The 21,680-nt window shown below is 36.6% G+C and overlaps 1 protein-coding gene across 4 annotated transcripts in view; it reads left to right on the top strand.

The window, feature by feature from the left end:
- The window catches only part of NPHP3 (nephrocystin 3), a 42,770-nt gene that overhangs the window by 17,050 nt on the left and 4,040 nt on the right, over nt 1–21,680 (top strand). For 3 of the 4 annotated variants that reach the window (XM_050779581.1, XM_050779580.1, XM_050779582.1), the window contains exons 8-24: nt 128–202; nt 1,582–1,755; nt 4,386–4,489; nt 5,448–5,562; nt 5,835–5,978; nt 6,450–6,547; nt 8,858–8,960; nt 9,408–9,490; nt 11,616–11,754; nt 13,496–13,660; nt 15,013–15,107; nt 15,653–15,775; nt 17,047–17,236; nt 17,419–17,660; nt 18,945–19,020; nt 19,777–19,904; nt 21,379–21,619. In XM_050779581.1, coding sequence (XP_050635538.1) covers nt 128–202; nt 1,582–1,755; nt 4,386–4,489; nt 5,448–5,562; nt 5,835–5,978; nt 6,450–6,547; nt 8,858–8,960; nt 9,408–9,490; nt 11,616–11,754; nt 13,496–13,660; nt 15,013–15,107; nt 15,653–15,775; nt 17,047–17,236; nt 17,419–17,660; nt 18,945–19,020; nt 19,777–19,904; nt 21,379–21,619 — 2,295 coding nt within the window. Of the gene's footprint in view, nt 1–127; nt 203–1,581; nt 1,756–4,385; nt 4,490–5,447; nt 5,563–5,834; nt 5,979–6,449; nt 6,548–8,857; nt 8,961–9,407; nt 9,491–11,615; nt 11,755–13,495; nt 13,661–15,012; nt 15,108–15,652; nt 15,776–17,046; nt 17,237–17,418; nt 17,661–18,944; nt 19,021–19,776; nt 19,905–21,378; nt 21,620–21,680 lie in introns of those variants that run through there. The other variant, XM_050779583.1, reaches the window with a different exon arrangement.

Genomic DNA, 21,680 nt, shown 5'->3' with positions numbered 1-21,680 from the left:
ATAAATTAGCTAATATGTGTTAAATATTTAGAATAGTTCCTGTCACATAAGCACTATGAAAGTGTTTACCACCATTTCTTTCTGATATTATGGTTTTTCTCATTGTTCTTAAATGATTTTTATCCAGATCATTGATCACTCAGGAGATCCTGCAGAAGGAGTATATAAAACTTATCTTTGTGTAGAAAAGATTATTAAACAGGTAAATATGCATTCTCTGTAAGATTTCATCTAAAATATTTTAAGATCACTTTCTATAAAATTGAATTTTCCAGAGAAAACCACTTGCTTGTCTTTTTGAACATAGTACCTGAGGAAGGCGCTGTTGTTTCTGTTGGGAGTCCATCCTGTGGTATGTTCTTAGCATTACCTGGATCGTGTATTAATATCTTTGCCTCTGATCTATTTCACAGGACTATTTGATGCTTCAATACCTAAGTGTAAAACATATTACAGAAGCGCTAGCTAAAAACTGAGAGAAAGTGTTCATTTTATTCAATAGGGAGGCTCCTCTGTGTACCCTTTGAATTTTTATATATTAGGAAAGTCCCTTTCAGGTTTTCCCACGATGTTATTCCTAACAGAAGAGGGGGATGAAAGCATGCCTCCAGGGGGGATGAGAACATGGCCCAGGGAGGGGCCTTGAGCTGGAAGTCTTTATGAAGTTTCATGTGCTGTCTTGAAAATTTATGTGAGTCATATATTCTGCCTGATATTATGTCTATGTTTGTGTTCAATATAAAAATTAATTTAAAATTATGTATTAGAAAAAACAGTAATAATGATTATTTATTACTCCCCTCTTCCTCAAACAGAATGGGCACAGTGGGAAGATGTACCATGTTTAGCCTGTGGTTCCCCACACCTTCTGACACCTCTCCCAGGCATCCAGGGACCCTATTTGAGAAGTAGGAAGTATGAAGATTTATTATTAGAGAAAAAGAGTGAGCCCCAAAATGATATGACCTATGGCAACACATTTTATATGGTACTCTCTAGTATGACGGTTGTCTTTATCAAATTCGATCTTCACAATCTTGCAAATTTTAGGACCAAGATAAATAAAATTCATTGAGCAGAAGGAATGGCAGCAAGTGAAAGTAAATATACTTAACATCATTAGTGCTTGAAGGAGAACATATTTTCAGTAACTTAATATAAAGACTAAATATGACAGCAGAGATACTTGAGATCAAGAAATCACATCTTAGTAATTCAATTCTTATAATGTATTTCCTAGTCGTTAGTACTTTATAACTATTCACCAGCCAGATTCAACCAAAGATGTTGAGTAACATTTTTCAAGAAACAAATTCCATGGGATTCAAAATATTCCTTTAATTTTATTTTTATAAAAAGAGGTATTCATTTCTATTACTTTAATATTTTTATTTCTTTTGTTTTAAATTAGTGATTTTTTATAGTTGTAAGTTTATTCTTACAACTGTAGGTGTTATACAAGGGCCATATGTTTGAACTTGCCCTCCCGAAAGTAGGTGAAGCCCACTCTGGGCCTGGGTGCCCTCACTGTAAGATCTTATTTTCTTCATTCATTTTTGTGTGGTTGTTCTTTGTGTTCAGGATATACTGGGTTTTGAGAACACAGACCTGGAGACTAAGGATTTGGGCAGTGAGGATTCCATTCCAGAAGAAGATGATTTTGGTGACGTTCTGTGGGACATACATGATGAACAAGAGCAAATGGAAACTTTTCAGCAGGCTTCTAGTTCAGCCCATGAGTTGGGATTTGAGAAAGTAAGTGCTTGGAGTATTATTCCAACAAAGATCTGTCATCACTTACAGGCTGTATTGTGATTGTATTTTCATCTCAATATAGTTCAGGTTTATGATTATTCTGGTTGTCTAATCTCATGGCTTGATTATCCATGTTGAGACATGCTTAGGTTTGTGTCATAAGAAAGATACGTGAGATTCAAATATGCTTATAGACCAAACATTTTTAGTTACAGACTGGAATTTATCAACCACGTGTTTATTATGCCACCATCTGCAACTCACTCAGACTAGAATTAGGATAGCTAGGAAACTTGATAAGGATAGTATGGCTGAGGCCAGGTGCAGTGGCTCACGCCTGGAATCCCAACCCTTCGGGAGGCTGAGACAGGCAGATTGCTTTAAGCCCAGGAGTTTGAAATTAACCTGAGCAACATGGCAAAAACTTGTTTCTACAAAAAATAGAAAAATTAACCAGGCATTGTGGTATGCACCTGTAATCCCAGCTACTAGGGAAGCTGAGGTGGGAGGATCAATTGAGCACAGGAGGTTAAGGCTGCAGTGAGCTATGACCATACCCCTGCACCTTAGCCTGGGCAACAGAGCAAGACCCTGTCTTTAAAAAAAAAAAAAAAGAAAAGAAAAATGAATAGTAAGAGTATCTGTTCTTCCAATTCTTGAATCAAAATACTACATTCAGAAAACAAACCATAGTAGTTCATGAAATAGGCAGATAAGTCCTTCTTTATCAGTCTTATCAACATCCTTAAATATCTAAACAAATTGGAACTTGAGGTATACAATGAAATCTATGTGCAAGTTCAAAAAAATGTAATACTTAATAGTTAAAAATTAATGTAAGAACTAATATTTTAAAGAATATTATAGTAGCTAATACTAACAGTTGTGTTTTTACAGAACTTTTTAAATTTAGACTGTCAATGTCCTGATTCCATCATTTATTAACTAGATTTTTTTCAAGTTACTTGGCCACTCTAAACTTTGACTTCCTTGGCTGTAAAATGAGAATAACTAATAGTAACTACCTCATAGGTACTTGTTGCAAGGATTAAACCAGATAATGCACATAAAGTGCTTAGCACAGTACCTGATACATGATAAATGTTAGTCGTTGTTTTATGAGAAGTATTGCTATTGTTATTTTATAAATTAAGAAACTGCGGTTCAGATTATGGTTTGCCTAAGAGTACACAGTGAGTAGATTGCAGATCTGGGAGTTGAACATAGTTCTTTTCTGGCTTCAGATCCATGGTTTTCCTTTTATAGCCAGGGGTCTGAACTTGGGAAGAATGGATCCTATAAATGGACTTTCTGTGGGACCACGAACTAAGTCGTTAGGACTTAGAGGTAGTAAATCAAGACTTTCTTTGCTCCTTCAGAAGAATCATTTCTATTCAAATTATTTGAGTTCCTGGGGAATATATTCTTTAGAGATATAGTTTTTCTGCTTGTTAATTAAATATAACAAGTAGAAAAATTGATTGAAAACCTATACCAAGTAATTCATTGTAGTTGCTGGAGAATTGTGCTAATCCAAAGCTAGCCTAAAGCTGGCTGCAAACTACTTGCTATACACTTTTTTAAATTCCTCATCAGCTATCACTTCACTGGTACACTGAAGAAAAACTCGAGTCTCAAGATAACTTTTGAAACTCCTTAATAAGTACTAAGATATTTTGGTTTTTGTGTGTGTCCTTTTTAGCTTTGAACCAGTTTTGAGTTTCTGGGGAAAGCTTGGGAAATAGGAATTCTTGGACTTTACACCGAACTCACTTAGTTTCAGAAAGATCTCAGGCAGCCTAGGCTAACCTGATTCTTGGGCAGGTTGGGAGACTCCAAGTCCCCAGACAAAACCTCTTATTTGGACCTTTTCTCAGCAACCCCCAGAAACTAAGGTGATTCCCAGAACAGGTGTTTATTCCTCTGACCAGGAGATCTAGGTCGCCTGCCAGTACCTTCAAGGTGTTCTGCAATATTTTCTGTGGTTTGGGGGCTACATTGAGCTCCCTGAAACATTCTGCAAACATTTGAGTGTTGCAAAACCCCACAGGGACCTGAAATGTTGTCCTTTACCCATTAATTTGCAGCAATACTATGTGTAGAAGAAATCGTGGCCCATTCTTTTTATTTATTTATTTTGAGACGGAGTCTTGCTCTGTGGCCCAGGCTGGAGTGCAGTGGCGCGATCTCGGCTCACTGCAAGCTCCGCCTCCCGGGTTCACGCCATTCTCCTGCCTCAGCCTCCCGAGTAGCTGGGACTACAGGCACCCGCCACCACACCCGGCTAATTTTTTTTGTATTTTTAGTAGAAACGGAGTTTCACCGTGTTAGCCAGGATGGTCTCGATTTCCAGACCTCGTGATCCGCCCACCTTGGCCTCCCTAAGTGCTGGGATTACAGGCGTGAGCCACCGCGCCCGGCCGATTGAGGCCCATTCTTAGTTGACTAGTTCAGTCATGTTTTTGCCAGCCATAAAAATAGCCGGTTATGAGGGTGCTGTCAACTAAAAGTAGATTTCATTTTCTCACGGAGCTTTTCTCCAGTATTTTCAGAGAATAATCAGAAGTTGACTCTTCAGTAGTCTCAGAGGCATGTGCTTCCTTACAATGTAAATTCATTTTTTTTTCTAGTATTACCAGCGCCTTAATGATCTAGTGGCAGCACCAGCCCCGATCCCACCTCTTCTGGTGTCTGGAGGACCAGGTTCTGGAAAGTCTCTTCTTTTATCCAAGTGGTATGACGCAGTGCAGTTAAATTATTGTTGTCATTGTTTGAATTACTGAATCTATTCAACAAAATGTATTGCATGCCTGCCTTCCTGCGTGGCCTACACTAAACATTAACAAATGAATAAAATAATAGTTTCATGCCCTGAAATGCATTGAATTTGGATGTCAGAGAGAAGACACAGAATGAGAAAGCAATAGGAAGCATGAACATTCATGATTATGTACATAAATCACATAGGTAACAGCTATGGGAGTGCTATGTAAGGAAGTGATATGTGACATAACATGTCATATAACACATATGACATGTTAAGTGGATTGTAGAGTAATGTGCCTTTATTTAAAAGTTTCATTGGGATTTTAAATATTGGAAACGACAAAAGCAGACTAGAGTGAAATACATTTTACAGAACATCAAAATTAAAGATAACCTTTACTATGAATGCAATCTAGTTCTGCAAATTATGGACTAAGGTTCATATAAGCTAATAAACTTTATTTTTTCATTATGTTGCTTAAAAACAAGCAGTAAAAATACTTTCTTTCATTCATAATTATTTACATTGAAGGGTTAGCATATGTAGTTGTTTCCTTTTTATTACCCTTTTAAAGTTATGTTTGGAAAATAATATTTTTGTACCTAACAAATTTTCCTCTAGTTGGAATTTTTGATTAAAAGTTAATGCTTATTTTACTAATACCTTACCCTCATATGTAAAGTACTTTTGTTTATGTTAATTAACATCTATTTGTAATTAAAATGAATCTACAATTTTTTAAAAGATTATTTAGAAGGATCTAAAAGTGGAGTAAAAACAGAAATTTCCATATTTATTTAAAAGTAACTGACCATCTGATTCTTCAATTAGGCAATATTTGATGTTTACTGCATTGTGAATTCTTTTTTTATTGACAGTCAAGGAACTTCATCAGTTTTATAAAAGTGCTGCCTTTTTCTTTCAGGATTCAATTACAACAGAAGAATTCCCCCAACACACTGATTCTTTCCCATTTTGTGGGAAGGCCCATGTCAACCAGCTCAGAGTCCTCCTTGATTATTAAACGACTAACTCTAAAGGTATAGTATTCCATCTTTTGGAATTACAGAATTTTATTTAGATTCAGAAATTGTTGGGACTAATAAGTACCTACTGGTAAACTAATTTAAAATATTAGCCACCTGTTTTGGTTTTGTATTAGGTTAAAAATAATATTCGATACAATCAGGTCCTCTTGGTGACTTGATTTTGGTTTATAAAAAAGTGAGAATGGAAATATTTCCCCCAGCTCTGTAACTACTTCAGTAACTATGTGTAACTACTTCAGTTTGTGTATGTTCTTATCTTGTAGTTGATGCAGCACTCTTGGTCAGTCTCTGCTCTGACACTGGATCCTGCTAAGCTTCTGGAAGAATTTCCACGTTGGCTGGAAAAACTGTCTGCTCGTCATCAAGGCAGCATCATCATTGTTATTGATTCTATAGATCAAGTTCAGGTACCGTTTTCTATTTGTTACCTATTGATACACTCAGAAAGAGATACAAATTCAGTAATAGCTGGATCAGGCACTTAAATTATATGTTTGTGAGAAGAAAATACGATGTTATTTTTTATATTTCTTCTTTATTTCTAGGGAGGAAACATGGATTTAAAAAATATATTGTATGTCCACAGACACTAATATTTTATTGAGAAAGACCAACTGAATTTACACAATTAGCAAAGACTATTAGTTTTGACATATTTTTAGGGCCTTGACATTTCCTGACGTGTCCAGAGTTCAAATTGGTGATGATAATGTTTTGCTACTTGTTCTTTTAAAATTTAAAATAAATCACCCCAAAATAAGATTTTTGTCCTTAATAAGATAAACTTAATGAGAATTTCATTTTATTTGGGGAGCTATTATTGGATTGTTTTGCAATATTTTGATTAATAGATTGAATTTTGTTTTTATATTTTTAAGCAAGTTGAAAAACACATGAAATGGCTGATAGATCCACTGCCAGTGAATGTAAGAGTAATTGTTTCTGTGAATGTAGAAACATGCCCTCCAGCATGGAGGTACGATGCCAACTTTAGTTCTTTCAGAGTACATGAAATGTTTTAAGTACAAACAAGGAAAGGTCTTAAATATGCATTTATGGTTTTCATGTTTTTTATGTAACTTGCAGTGAGGATGGGGAGAAGTGGGTGAATTTATGAAAAAAAAATCTATAGGTTTTGGGGCCAGGTGCAATGGTGTGAGCCTATAATCCTAGCACTTTGGGAGGCCAAGGCAGGCAGATAACTTGGAGCAAGCAGTTTGAAAACAGCCTGGCCAACATGGTGAAACCCTGTCTCTACAAAAAATACAAAAATGAGCTGGGCATGGTGGTGCATGCCTGTAATCCCAGCTACTTGGGAGGCTGAGAAAGGAGAATTACTCGAACCTAGGAGGCAGAAGTTGCAGTAAAGCAGAGATCGTGCCACTGCACTTCAGCCTGGGTGACAGAGGGAGACCCTGTCTCCAAAAAAAAAAAAGGATTTGGTGGGAGGTTAGATAGATCTGGGATGCAAGGGAAAAAGAAAGAGCCAGGATGATGATTCTGGAGTTTCTGACTTGAGAAATTAATTAATGTAGCTTCATGAACTGAAATAGGAAACATGGAGGACAGGCAGGTTGTGGGGAAAAGGTGATGAGTTTAGTTTTTAATCATGGTTAGTTTGAGTAGCTCCACATAACAATGTCTAGTAGCCAGTTAAATTTATAGATGAGGAAAATAGAGAAAGGGCCGGGCTGGGAATAATAGACACCTGTTGTTTTGAAATGCAAGCTCACTTTAATGGTCCTTTAAAAAGTAGTAGAGTGTAGGCCGGGCGCGGTGGCTCAAGCCTGTAATCCCAGCACTTTGGGAGGCCGAGACGGGCGGATCACGAGGTCAGGAGATCAAGACCATCCTGGCTAACACGGTGAAACCCCGTCTCTACTAAAGAATACAAAAAACTAGCCGGGCGACCTGGCGGGCGCCTGTAGTCCCAGCTACTCGGGAGGCTGAGGCAGGAGAATGGCGTAAACCCAGGAGGCAGAGCTTGCAGTGAGCTGAGATCCAGCCACTGCACTCCAGCCTGGGCAGCAGAGCGAGACTCCGTCTCAAAAAAAAAAAAAAAAAAGTAGAGTGGCTGGGCACAGTGGCTCACAACTGTAATCCCAGCACTTTGGGAGGTCGGGGCGAGTGGATCACCTGAGGTCAGGAGTTTGAGACCAGCCTGGCCAACATGGTGAAACCTGTCTCTACTAAAAATACAAAAATTAGCCAGGCGTGGTGGTGGGCACTCGTAATCCCATCTACTTGGGAGGCTAAGGCAGAAGAATCACTTAAACCCAGGAGGCGGAGGTTGCAGTGAGCTGAGATCGCACCACTGCCCTCCAGCCTGGGCAACAAGAGTGAAACTCTGTCTCAAAAAACAAACAAATGGCTGGGTGCAGTGGCTCATGCCTGTAATCACAACACTTTGGGAGGCCGAGGCAGGTGGATCACAAGGTCAGGAGTTCAAGACCAACCTGGCCAACAGTGAAACCCCATCGCTACTAAAAATACAAAAAATTAGCCGGGCATGGTGGTGGGCGCCTGAAATCCTAGCTATTTGGGAGACTGAGGCAGGAGAATCACTGGAACCTGGGAAGTGGAGGTTGCAGTCAGCCGAGATCGCACTACTGCACACCAGCCCGGGCAATAGTACGAGACTCCACCTCAAAAAAAAAAAAAAAAAAAAAATAGTAGAGCAATTGGATCACATGGAACAGTGTTTCTCAACCTGTTTTTGCTCCTATAAGGAACCTTTTTAGACATATTTGTAAATTGCCTCCCCCAAGAAATTTTAATACCACACACATATTGTATGTCAGCTTGTATATATAAATAGATATATGTGTCTATGTGTACATATACATAAAAAGAGTAAGTTTAGTTTAACTCCCCCACAACTCCAATTTTCACTACATCGAGAATGTATGTTGTAATAGTTAAATTTCAGTTGCATTACAAGTGCTTGTGGACAATAATTGTGTCTGGTGCCACTCCTCATAGATACTCATACCTATGCTTAGTTTTACTGATAGTATGGCATATAGAACTAGAAATGTTTACTATATAACTATCTAATGTATATACTGTTTATTTTATAACTTTGTTGTGATTCATTGCTGAAAGTAATGATACACATGTTAGAATGAGTGAGATAATTACTTAATATGATTAATGGACATTAGTTTTGCTTATTTTACAAAAGCATTATAAAAAGTTAATTCCTGTGGTGGATTTTAAATTGTGTTGTGGGTAATTACAGTTCTTGTATTATTAAAATTTCATTTTTCTTTTCTTTAAATAAAAGGTTGTGGCCTACACTTCATCTTGATCCCTTAAGTCCAAAAGATGCAAAATCTGTTATAATTGCAGAATGCCACTCTGTAGACATTAAATTGAGTAAAGAGCAGGTGTGTATTTTTAATTTTGATGCAATCTTTTACTCTTTCTTATCTTTCATATGAAACATCTTATATGAGACTTGAAATTCAATGTAGGGGATCTGTTATAAGGAAAACTAGAGTTTAGTAATTACTTTGGTAAATGTACTGCCTCTTAAACTAATGACAGGTAGAAAAGAAGCAATAAAAAGATATTGGTCTTAAGGTTTACTTTACTATATAGTATTAAGCAAGTATTTTAAAAGCAAAAAAGCATTTTCCTACTGGCCACATCTGTGGTCTGCAGTTGGAAGGCTGACCACAGCCGAGGATCCACCACGCAAGGCGTGATGTCACTGATGGCAGCAGTGGTGTTACTTCTGTTGGGGTATTTGTTGATGGCTGGATAGTAAAGACCGCTTAATTCCAGGGTGGTTTTTGTATTTCTGTTTTGTTTTTCTTGGTAAACTGGTGCAGGAGAAGAAGCTGGAACGACACTGTCGTTCTGCTACAACCTGCAATGCCCTTTATGTCACCCTTTTCGGCAAAATGATCGCGCGGTAAGTGTTGGTTATTTTACATGATCTTCTGCATGTTTTGTGATTGCTGCAGACCCTTTCTCACCCTGCAAAACTGAGAACCAATCACTACACCGGTCTCTTGAGCCACTCAGATTTTATTTGAATAGTGATACTAACGTTTGTGAGAACATGGCTTACAGGTGAAGATTGAGTACCTACTGCCCATGATTGTCAGAACTTAATACATTTGTCTCATTTTCTTCACACTAATCTGTTCCCTATTGGAGGTTGCAAAAGAAAGCCATCCTCACCCTCATTTGTGGCCCCTAGCTTTGGGAAAGTGAAGGAAACAACTGAGGGTTAGAATATTATTTCAGGTGTCTTTGAATATCAGGAGGTAGATATATGGATACGAATTTTTAATTGTCTCTGTTCTCAAGTCCTGATAAACTTTTATTATAAAATAGTTCTATTTTAGATATCCATTAGTAATCTGCCTTTAGATAAGCATTAGGGTGTCACTACTTTTATTTCCTCAATATAGCTTTACCCTATTCTATCTATTCTCAACCATTAGAATGTTTTACTACTTTTATTTCTTCCTCAGTATAGCATCACTCTACTTTGTCTTTTCTCAATCTGAGGTAAAAAAAAAAAAAAAAAAGATTAATACATTTTTTGTTATTCATTGCAATAGATGGCAATTCTAGCACACATATTTCCAGACATCGAATCTAGTACTTCTTGTCTGTTTATTCCATGTTCTCATCTTGAGCACCAAATTTGAAATTTAAAAAATCTTCTGAAACTTTACATTGCCCATGATATTTCATCTTCGTTTTTGTTTTTGAGACAGTGTCTCACTCTCTGTTGCCCAGGCTGGAGAGCAGAGGCTCGATCTCGGCTCACTGCAACTTCTGCCTCCCAGACTCGAGCGATCCTCCCACCTCAGCCTCTTGAATATCTGGGACTACAGGAGCATACCACCATGCCTGGCTAATTTTTGTATTTTTTTATAGAGGTGGGGTTTTGCCATGATTGCCAGGCTGGTCTTGAACTCCTGGGCTCAAGCAGTCCACCTGCTTAGCCTCCCAAAGTGCTGGGATTACAGCCTGTGAGCCACTGTGCCCAGCCTGCCTGTGATATTTCCACCGTCCTTTTCCACTGTTAGTTGTGGCAACGCATCTGGCCTCTGTGAACATAAGTGATACAATGAGTATGATTCAGGAGTGTGAGTCATTTGTCATACATTTAATAATGTTCATTGAAAGTATCTTATTGTTTTTATTTTTGAAAGTACCTATTTTAAAGACACTATCGATCCTTTGTTTTTTCTCTTTGTACATCTTTATATTATTTTTAAAAACTGGTAAATATGGCCGGGCGCGGTGGCTCAAGCCTGTAATCCCAGCACTTTGGGAAGCCGAGACGGGTGGATCACGAGGTCAGTAGATCGAGACCATCCTGGCTAACACGGTGAAACCCCGTCTCTACTAAAAAAAATACAAAAAAAAACTAGCCGGGCGAGGTGTCGGGCGCCCGTAGTCCCAGCTACTCGGGAGGCTGAGGCAGGAGAATGGCGTAAACCCGGGAGGCAGAGCTTGCAGTGAGCTGAGATCCGGCCACTGCACTCCAGCCTGGGCGACAGAGCGAGACTCCGTCTCAAAAAAAATAAATAAATAAAAAATAAAAATAATAATAATAAAAAACTGGTAAATATTGTGTAATCTTTTAAAACAAACTCCCCTATTTAATGATTTTCTTTAGCCTTGTGTTTTCAAAATTCTGGCTCCACACAAATTTAATTTGCATGGCTAACTAACAATACTTATCATCGTTTCCCTGCTTCCTGTATGTAGGTGGCATGCTTCTGGATAATAAGAACCATAACTGACTCATTTTTATATTCCCTAATGCCTAGTAATTGCTTGACAAATAATAGATTTCAGCATGTTTATTGCACTGAATTAAATTATATATAGTAAAATAAACCCAATGACTCTAGCAGCCGCATAAAACTACCACTTTCCTGTATCATGTTTTATTGAATTTGTTATTGGTTGCAGTACAAAAAATAAGAGTTCACATTGTTTTTAATCGATCTCAAAATTTTCACAGATGTTGGCAATCTGTAAGAAATTAAACCTCTTCTCAATTCCAACAGTGCTGGGAGAGCAGGCAATTTAGATAAAATCCTTCATCAGTGTTTCCAGTGTCAAGATACTGTTTCATTATATAGACTCGTTCTGCACTCTATCCAGGAGTCCATGGCAAATGATGTGGATAAAGAGCTAATGAAGCAGGTAAAATGTAAAATGAAGCAGGTAAAACTTATAAAAAGGAATGTTAGTTTGCTTTGTGTGTGTGTGAATGGAAGTAAATAACAATTCTTTTAAAATTTGTGCTTAAATATGTTTCAGGCGTCTGCAGGAATGCTGATAGCCGGAGTGTGCTTGTGGAAATTTGTGTTTTCCTGATTATCATTGAGATTTATCATCTTTTCATGTTACTGGCTATCCTTGTTTCCTTTTTTTCTGAATTGCTGGTTCAAGTCTTTACCCATTTTTTAATTGGGTTGTTTGTCTTTTCCTTATTGATCTGTAGGTGTCTTAAGTGTTCTGCATACTGAAAACAAATCCTTTATTAGAAAATTCACAAATAAATGTCTTTTTCCTGTTTGTTTCTTGTCTTTTAACTGTATAGTATCATTCATTATGGTTTCATCCATTATACAAAGCTTTCTTTCATATATATATGCATGTGTTTATACACACACACACACACACACAAACAATAATTTCCTTCAAAAAGCTTTACAGTTTTGTTCTTCATGTGTGAAGTCCTTAACTCTTGTTGGTATCTTTTTGTTTATTGTGTGAGGAAGGGATCTACTTTTTAATCCTCTGTCATGTGGATAATTAATTGTTCTTTTTACTAAATAATACATGTCTTCTGCTCATTTGCAATGCCAACTGACAAATATCAAGCTCACAAATAAATGTGGGTCTGTTTCTAGGCTCTTCTGTTCTGATTTTGCCTATTCTTTGCCAGTGCCACACTGCTTAGTTATTAGAACTTTAAAGTAAGCTTTCATAGTTACTTGGGTAAATCTCCTTTTATTATTATTATTCTTCACAAGTGCTTTGTCTAATTTTCCATATATATTTTTAGAATTAAGTGCTATGTAGTTAACATTTTAGTTTTTGTTGATGTATTCAATTTTGGTTTTTGAAAATGTATATCTAGCAACCTCATCGTTTGAACCTGGATCTATTTTTGTTAACTTTTCAGCTTGGTGGTTCCCGGGGTTTGGACTTCTCAGCCTACTCCAACCCTGCAAGCTTCCTTGTATTCTCTCCACGTCTGTGGGCTAATGTTTTTCTCATGCACCCCTTCACTGAGCGTGAAGGTCCTTCAAAGCCCTTCAATGGTCCTGGTGTTGACAAGAAATCTAGTTCCACCTCCTTGCCTCACACAGCTTAAGGGCTCACCTTCCATCCCACTGTGGGTATGAGAAACCTAAACCCTTAAGTTCCTGGGGGCTGCTGCCTGTCCTCTAGCTCCACTGCCCCCATAGCCAGCAGTTTCAGCTGTCAAAACTCTGATTTCAATTTCCTATTCATTTTTGACAGTTGGAGGATTTCCCTATCTTTTTTCCAGGATCAACTGTGCTTCTAGAAATGTGTCTGATATCCATACATGTTTATAATAGGAGGGCTATTTTCTTCCACTGTCTTCCTGGAATTGGAATTCTGCCATTAATTATAATAATACATTTATGCAGTTTTAATTTTCACTATACTTTTTTCTATATGAGTATTATCTTTGGTGTGCTAGATTTTATAGATACACTATCTTAATCTTGATTAATGTCTTTTGGACAGTGTGCTTTAAGAAATCTATTTTTTGATTTATTAAATCATTTGGATTATAAGTTTTGGTAAAAAAAAAAAAATAGCCTTAAAAGAATTATGGAAATTTTAATGGCTGTTAGTTACTTATGGAGGTGCTTTATGATTACTGTTAATTTGTTTTGCTACCTAGATTCTCTGCCTTGTCAATGTTAGTCACAATGGTGTGAGTGAATCAGAACTGATGGAACTCTATCCTGAGATGTCCTGGACTTTCTTGACCTCCCTTATTCACAGTTTATACAAAATGTGTTTGTTGACTTACGGTTGTGGCTTGCTCAGGTTTCAACATCTGCAGGTAATGTTATTTTAGGCATCTTTTCATTTATTTATTTATTTAAGAAACAGGGTCTCCTCTGTCACCCAGGCTGGAGTGCAGTGGCAAGATTGTTTCTTCCAAAGGAATAAATTCTAAAGATCTGCTATACAACATTGTCCCTGAAGTTAACAATACTGTAGTACACTTAAAAATTTATTAAGAGGGTAGGTCTCATGTTAAGTGAGACAATTTTTAAAATTAAAAAACAAGTCAGATACAAAAGATCAAAAATAGTTTCTTAAAGGTAGTTTATTTTTTGAAGAGAAGGAAGTTTATTTCAATTATGTTTCATTGAATTGCTGGTATTGTTATATAGCTATGCATTGCTTAACAATGGGGATATGTTCTGAGAAACACATCATTAGGTGATTTTATCATTGTGTGAACATCATAGAGCGTACTTACACAAATCTAGATGGTACAGCCTACCACACTTGGAGGTGATATGGTATGGCCTATTGCTCCCAGGCTATAAACCTGCACAGCATATTACTGTACTGAATACTCTGTGTAACTGTAAGTGTTTGTGTATCTAAATACAGAAAAGTTACAGTAAAAATGTGGTATAAAAGTTTTAAAACGGTATGCCTGTATAGGACAGCTTGATTATAATTTTATAGGATCATCATCATATATGCAGTTTGTTGTTGACCAAAACATTGTTATGTGCACATGACTGTATATGTATTAAGAGTTTGGACTCTGTAAGCCAGTCAGCCTCCTTTTCCTGGATTAATACCTATCTAAACTTGGGCAAGTTCTAAGCCCTGGGCAGACTTTAGCAGTTTACAAAAGGGGTTGTGAAGCAAATTAATTGAGGTGGTTCTTGGTCCTTGTGAGGAACTACAAAGATATTTAGCACATGGAAGTAAATGTTTAGGATGTTTTGGATAAAATGATTCCTATCATCTGCAATGCCATGGTTGATTTATATATATACGCAATTACAAATTAAGTCTTAATTTGAGTATGCTGTATCGTATTTGTAGATGTGAAATGTTTGCAATTTCACAGACTTTTTCCTTTATTGTGTATTGTTTGAATATAATTTTTTTTTAGTAACTTTTCATTCCACACTTCTGAGATTTTTAATGTATTAACTCAAGTTTGAATTAAATTGTGTTTTGAGCTTATAAATATTAGTACAGGAATTTTTATTCTAGTAACAGTTTATCAAATAAATATGTCCTAAATTTAAAAACATTTAAGTGACATTTCTATTATACAGCTATAAAATAGGAATAATTATAAATTCTTTTTTGCAAGTCTATTGTTAGATGTACAGTGACTTACATAAAATAGAACTGAGTATTTCTTCTTTTTCTCCCTAGGCTTGGGAAACAGTGAGACTGGAGTACCTGGAAGACCCCACCGTTAATTCTTCATACAGGCAAAAGCTAATCAACTATTTCACCTTGCAGCTAAGGTATTGTAAATGTTCCTATTGTTCTTCTGTGACTTCTGCAACACCCTCTACCTTTGTGTCCTTATTTCTGTTTCTTAGCTTACAACTTAAAGTATAAAAATTTAATTATTACAAAAAAGATTAAATCCTCTCCCTATTCTGTTAATGTCAAAAGAGCAAAAGATGATTTTGTCTTTTAATATTATGCTAAAAGTTTAAACAAGGAAAATCAGTGTAGGATCATTTTATTATTTTTATTTTATTCCAGTAGTTTGTGTCCATGTATCTGTATGTGTGTATATGGGTCCATTGAGGGTTTTTTAAAATAGTTCAATTTTAGGAAAATACTTTTAGAGTTTGGTGGATGGTTCTGCATGTCACTGAATTTATTTTCTTAGATTGGTAAAGTCTCTGATTTTGATCTAACTTTTTTAGTATTAAATTATACTTAAAGAATCAGAGAGATATGTTAAATATATTTTTCTTCCTTCAACATTTGTTTGAAGCCTTTTTGAGGCAGTCTCATTGTAGGAAGATATTGAATATTGTCTCCTCTCTTACGATAGTCAGGACAGAGTGACTTGGAGAAGTGCAGATGAACTCCCGTGGCTTTTTCAGCAGCAGGGAAGTAAACAGAAGCTGCATGATTGCCTTCTGAATCTCTTTGTGTCTCAAAACCTTTATAAAAGGTAAGAAACATTATAGAACATCCTTCCCCAGAAAGAGAGATTTAAAGATGTTCAGTTTAACAAAGAAAAATGGTATTTTTAATTTAAAAATTAGTCCAGGTATCTGAAATACAAACAGTGTAGGAGAAATCTTGAGACAATTTACAAATCTCTATTAGATCTACTTTTCCCAGGAGGAAAACATAGAGTACTGCTGCTTTATGAAATCAGAGCTGGAATGATTTCTGTTCAACTTTTTATCTTATGCTTACATTTAAGCAGGTCTAAATCTAAACCACCCAGAGAGGTGGTTCATGATGTCTGCTTCTTCGGGCCTTCAGATATCTGAAAGCATTGGCTTCAAAGTAGACTCTGGGCTGCAATAGAATCTGTCTGGTGTTGAATTTATTTGTTTTTGTTTGTTTGTTTATTTTCTATGTCTGGTGTTGAATTTAAAGAAATAATTACCCTAATTCAAAATGTATTCTGTTTGTCTCTCTTGTTGTGTTCTGGTTTGTCAGTGGCAGAACTGCCTTTTTATGAGCCAACTGTCTAACCTGCTAAACTTCATGAGGGTTTTTTTTTCTGCCTTACTTAGAAATTTAGACATTTCTTATACGATACGTATGTAATTTATTTGGCTCCTATATAAACTCTTTCAGATTTGTTGCATGTCTTAAATTATTTCTGATCTCCATTCCAATTTTTCATGATTCCTTTGACATCAGGTTATTTTAGTTTACCAGCTCTCCCATGCTACTTAAAGTCACCTACAAATGAATAAGCTTACTTTTGTCATTCAGTTTCTTGATGAAAATGCAAAGTAGATACTCTGTGACAGTTGATTTTTCATTAGTTTCTTCTCTTTGAATTTCCATACTTAAAATAATTTTGGGAGTGAACTCAGCAGTTGGCTCCGTATTGTGAAATGTGTAAAAAGGATTCAAATAGATTCCCATTGGTAAGTAGCCATGATGGTATTAAGGATAACAGCCAACACTGTGGATTACTTACTGTGTGCCATAATCCCCCTACAGTACCAGCCGAGGCAGCTAGTGTCTCCATTTCTGCAGGTGAAGGTGATGAGGTCTAAGAGGTCAGACAACCTGCTCAAGATCACATAGCTAAGATAGTGGTGGAACTCAGATAGTGAGTGGTCTGAGTCTCACCTCACTACACAATACTCGCCTACTAATAAATTGTCAATAACTTGATATTAATTCTGGAATTTCCATTCTGTAGTGGATTTTAAAGTGTGGTTTTCATTAAAGTACTGTTATTTGTTGAAACAGGGGACACTTTGCTGAGTTGCTGAGTTATTGGCAGTTTGTTGGCAAAGACAAAAGTGCAATGGCAACAGAATACTTCGATTCATTGAAGCAGTATGAGAAAAACTGCGAAGGCGAGGAGAACATGAGTTGTTTAGCTGATCTTTATGAAACCTTGGGGCGATTTCTCAAGGATCTAGGCCTTCTCAGTCAGGTAAGCTCAGCACATCAATGGCAAGCCAGAGACAGGTGGGATTTTTGTGTTCACTCTTCTGTTTTTCTAAGATGTTAATGTAGTTTTCATTTGTTGTGCTATAATCTTTAATATTTAATCAGATGACAGATCTTGCAGCATTTCACTCACTTTAATTGGCCTTTCACCCTTTTTCCCCCCAGGCTGTAGTACCTTTGCAGAGGTCTCTAGAGATTCGAGAAACAGCTTTAGATCCCGATCACCCAAGAGTAGCCCAGTCCCTCCACCAACTAGCAAGTGTATATGTGCAGTGGAAGAAGTTTGGCAATGCAGAACAACTGTATAAACAGGCATTGGAAATCTCAGAAAACGCTTATGGTGCGGACCATCCATATACTGCTCGTGAACTGGAGGCACTTGCAACTTTGTACCAGAAACAAAATAAGTAAGATTTTTTAGATCAGTAATACCTGATTTTATGAAGGGGAATTATAGTTTTAATGTACTTATGGGGTAGGCTTTATTTTATCACTGTGTACTTTTCCGTACCCTGTGCCTAATCTTCATGTGGTAAACAGAGAAAATTAGAACTGTAAGATTCATCTCTGTTTGAAGATGTATGAAGGATAGAACATGGACTTTTGAGTCATATAGTCTTGGGTTTGAATCCTGGAATCCTGGCTCATTCACTGACTAACATTGAGTGCTTTACTAATATAAGTTTAGTATCCTTTATCCAAATGTGGAATGAGAAGTGTTCAGGATTTCGGATTTGTTCAGATTTCAGAATATTTGCATATATATAATGAGATTATCATGGGGATGGGACATCCCCCAACTCTAAACATGAAATTTATTTATGTTTCATATACAACTTATACACATAGCCTGAAAGTAATTTTATGTACTAGTTTTAATTTTGTAACTTCTAGAAGTATTGTTTCATATAAATTTTGTGTGAATTTCACATTTAAACTTGACCAGAAATTAGTCTATGCAGAAAAAGTTGTTAAAAATTAATAGTGCGCTATAGAAAACTAAAATTTTGGATTTTCATTTAGTTAGGTTGCCCTTCAGAGACTTAGGATGAGTTAGTTAAAGATTATTTTTTTTTTTTTTTTTTTTTTTTTTTTTTTTTGAGACGGAGTCTTGCTCTGTCACCCAGGCTGGAGTGCAGTGGCCGGATCTCAGCTCACTGCAAGCTCCGCCTCCCGGGTTTACGCCATTCTCTGCCTCCTCAGCCTCCCGAGTAGCTGGGACTACAGGCCCCCGCCACCGCGCCCGGCTAGTTTTTTGTATTTTTAGTAGAGACGGGGTTTCACCGTGTTAGCCAGGATGGTCTCGATCTCCTGACCTCGTGATCCGCCCGTCTCGGCCTCCCAAAGTGCTGGGATTACAGGCTTGAGCCACCGCGCCCGGCCTAGTTAAAGATTATTAAATGTCAGCTACTTAGAGGACTAGACTTAATTTATTTTGTCAAAATTTTTTTAATTGAACAGAACTTTTTATTAGAAAAACATCCATGATAGACTAAGATATCTTAGTGTTTTGCCATATTTTGTTTTATGAAGGGTTTTTAGAGATTTGTAATGTCATATGACTATCATTTCTAGAAAAATGATGTATTTAATAGCCCAAAAAGACTTTACACTATGAAAAGAGTGCTTTCATTTCACTGAAGTATACTTTGAATGTTTCTTTTGTTTGACTTACTGTAATTTTTTTTAAGATATGAACAAGCTGAACATTTTAGGAAAAAATCCTTTAAGATTCGTCAGAAAGCTGTAAAGAAAAAAGGCAACTTGGTAAGGAGAGATTTCTTTTGTGTTGTGTTTTGAGTGTAAGAGGAAAAGAGCATCATAAACGCATACACCCCACATGTTTAAGAGCTTTAGATTTTAAAATCTTCTAGTTTTTAAGAAAAGAACTACCTAACATTTTCTTATTTATGTGTTAAAATATCATATTACTGAGAAGTACAATTTAGACTTTAAAAAGTGGAACTCGAAATTCATTTGAAGGTTAGGCTTTGAAAGACGGAATTTAAAGCTACCAGTTTAAAGGGTTGGAAAAAGGAATAAAATAAATGTAGTTAACATTTTGTGTTATGTTCAATGTGAAGAAAGCCTTTCCCTCAAATACACAATAAAAGTTATTTTTATTTTTTTAAGTTGCTGATAAAGTCTAAATGTAGCATATTTCTTTAATTTAAAATGCTGTGTGCATTTTTATGGACCTGATATTTATGTGTTTACCTATGGGGTTGATAAATATCTGCAAATTAATTATATTCTGTTGTTTCTTGAAGCACTTTGAGATATAGTTTACTTTCTAAAATACAATCATTTTCATGAAATAGTTTTTAATGAATTTTAGAATGTGTTGCTACGTGGAAATATTTGTGTTTGTAAATCATCAAGTTAATTTACTGTGATACTTAAAATAAGTTATCTAGATTAAATGGGAAAAAAGGAAGATGTTTTAGGACCCTCATATATTGTTTCAGAATCAAGGATTGCACCTACTTAGTGATTGCTTTTCATTTTTCATGTTCGCTGCAGTATGGATTTGCCCTTTTACGTAGACGGGCTCTGCAGTTAGAAGAGCTTACATTAGGTAAGGACACACCTGATAATGCTCGGACCCTCAATGAACTGGGTGTTCTCTACTATCTTCAAAATAACCTGGAGTGAGTACCATGGGGTTAATAATGAAAATAACCATTTTCTCTTTGATACAATGTTGTTTTACATTTTTATCAAGTCTAAAGCTAGAAAAAAATTGATAATGCCAAATTTCATGTAGGATGTCATATAATGAGCATACACATACTTGAAGACCATGGTATTTTCTCTACTGTGTTTCTTTTTACATTGTTTCTTTTTTTTTTTTTTTCTTAATTTTGAGATGGAGTCTCGCTCTGTTGCCCAGGCTGGAGTGCAGTGGCGCAATCTCGGCTCACTGCAACCTCCACCTCCCATTCAAGCTATTCTCCTGCCTCAGCCTCCCGAGTAGCTGGGACTACAGGCGCCTGCCACCACCCCGGCTAATTTTTTGCATTTTTAGTAGAGACAGGGTTTCACTGTATTAGCCAGGATGGTCTTGATCTCCTGACCTTGTGATCTTGCCCGCCTTGGCCTCCCAAAGTGCTAGGATTACAGTTGTGAGCCACCACACCTGGCCCACATTGTTTCTTAACTGAAAAGTTATTCTGTAGCTTCCCTGGTGTATTTTGTATATTTATGAAAAGTGAGTTTGTGTAGATATTGTGCATGAGACCTCACAGAAGCAGCAGCTTGGGACTAATAGTAAATCATGCAGACAGTTTCTAGTTTTATTTGTCAGTTTATTTGGGCAAAAGGATTCAAAGTGACATTTATATGTTATAAAAATAAATATTTTTGGACTTCAGATATGAGAAAAATATAACAAATTTGAAACTTTGGATGTCAGAGAAGTATAATAAATCTTTAGCCCACTTACAGAACCTTATGTAAAAAATAATGATTTATTCTTTTGTTAAAAATTATTTAGTACTGGCTGGGCATGATAGCTCATGCCTGTAATCCCAGAGCTTAGGAGGCTGAGGCATTAGGATCACTTGAGGCCAGGAATTCGAGACCAGCCTGGGCAACATAGTGAGACCCTGTCTCTAAAATAAAATTAATAAATTAGCCAGACATGGTGGTACACACCTGTAGACCCAGCTACTTGAGAGGCTATGGTGGGAGGATCACTTGAGCCTAGGAGTTCAAGGTTACACACACACACACACACACACACACACACACACACACACAATAAAATAAAAATTATTTAGTACTAACTCCAAAGGGAGGAAGAGTGAATACCAAAATCTTTTGTTTGACCTAGGTCTAATAATTTTTAAAGTATAAAAAGTTTGTTTTGGAAAATACCAGTTTTTCTTTCAGAAGTGCAGAATTGAGGCAATCATCCACACATTTTAGGCCCTCAAACTGTCAGGAAAAGGGCACAAAGAGATAGGGGTGGGGAAGAGGGGGAAAGTAAGATTTTGAGCTGAATCTCTTATTTTAACTTGAATCTAAGAATAAAGATGATTCAGTTCTCCACTCAATTTAGGGGTCAGGATTCCAAACTCTAGAGAATAGATAGTTTAAGCCATTTTGGGATTGTGTTCACAGAACAGCTGACCAGTTTCTGAAGCGTTCCTTAGAAATGAGGGAGCGAGTTCTAGGACCAGATCACCCTGACTGTGCTCAGTCTTTGAATAATCTGGCAGCTCTATGCAATGAAAAGAAACAGTATGATAAAGCAGAAGAACTTTATGAAAGAGCTTTAGATATTCGGAGACGTGCGTTAGCTCCTGATCACCCCTCTTTGGCATATACAGTGAAGCATCTTGCCATCTTGTATAAGAAAATGGTAAGTAATCCTTGGCATTCTTACATGTTTTACAACACATCAGTTAAGCCATAACTGCTAT

This window comes from Macaca thibetana, chromosome 2 (genome assembly GCF_024542745.1).
Source record: "Macaca thibetana thibetana isolate TM-01 chromosome 2, ASM2454274v1, whole genome shotgun sequence".
NCBI lineage: Eukaryota > Metazoa > Chordata > Mammalia > Primates > Cercopithecidae > Macaca > Macaca thibetana.
This window is presented reverse-complemented; position numbering and strand designations above follow the sequence as displayed.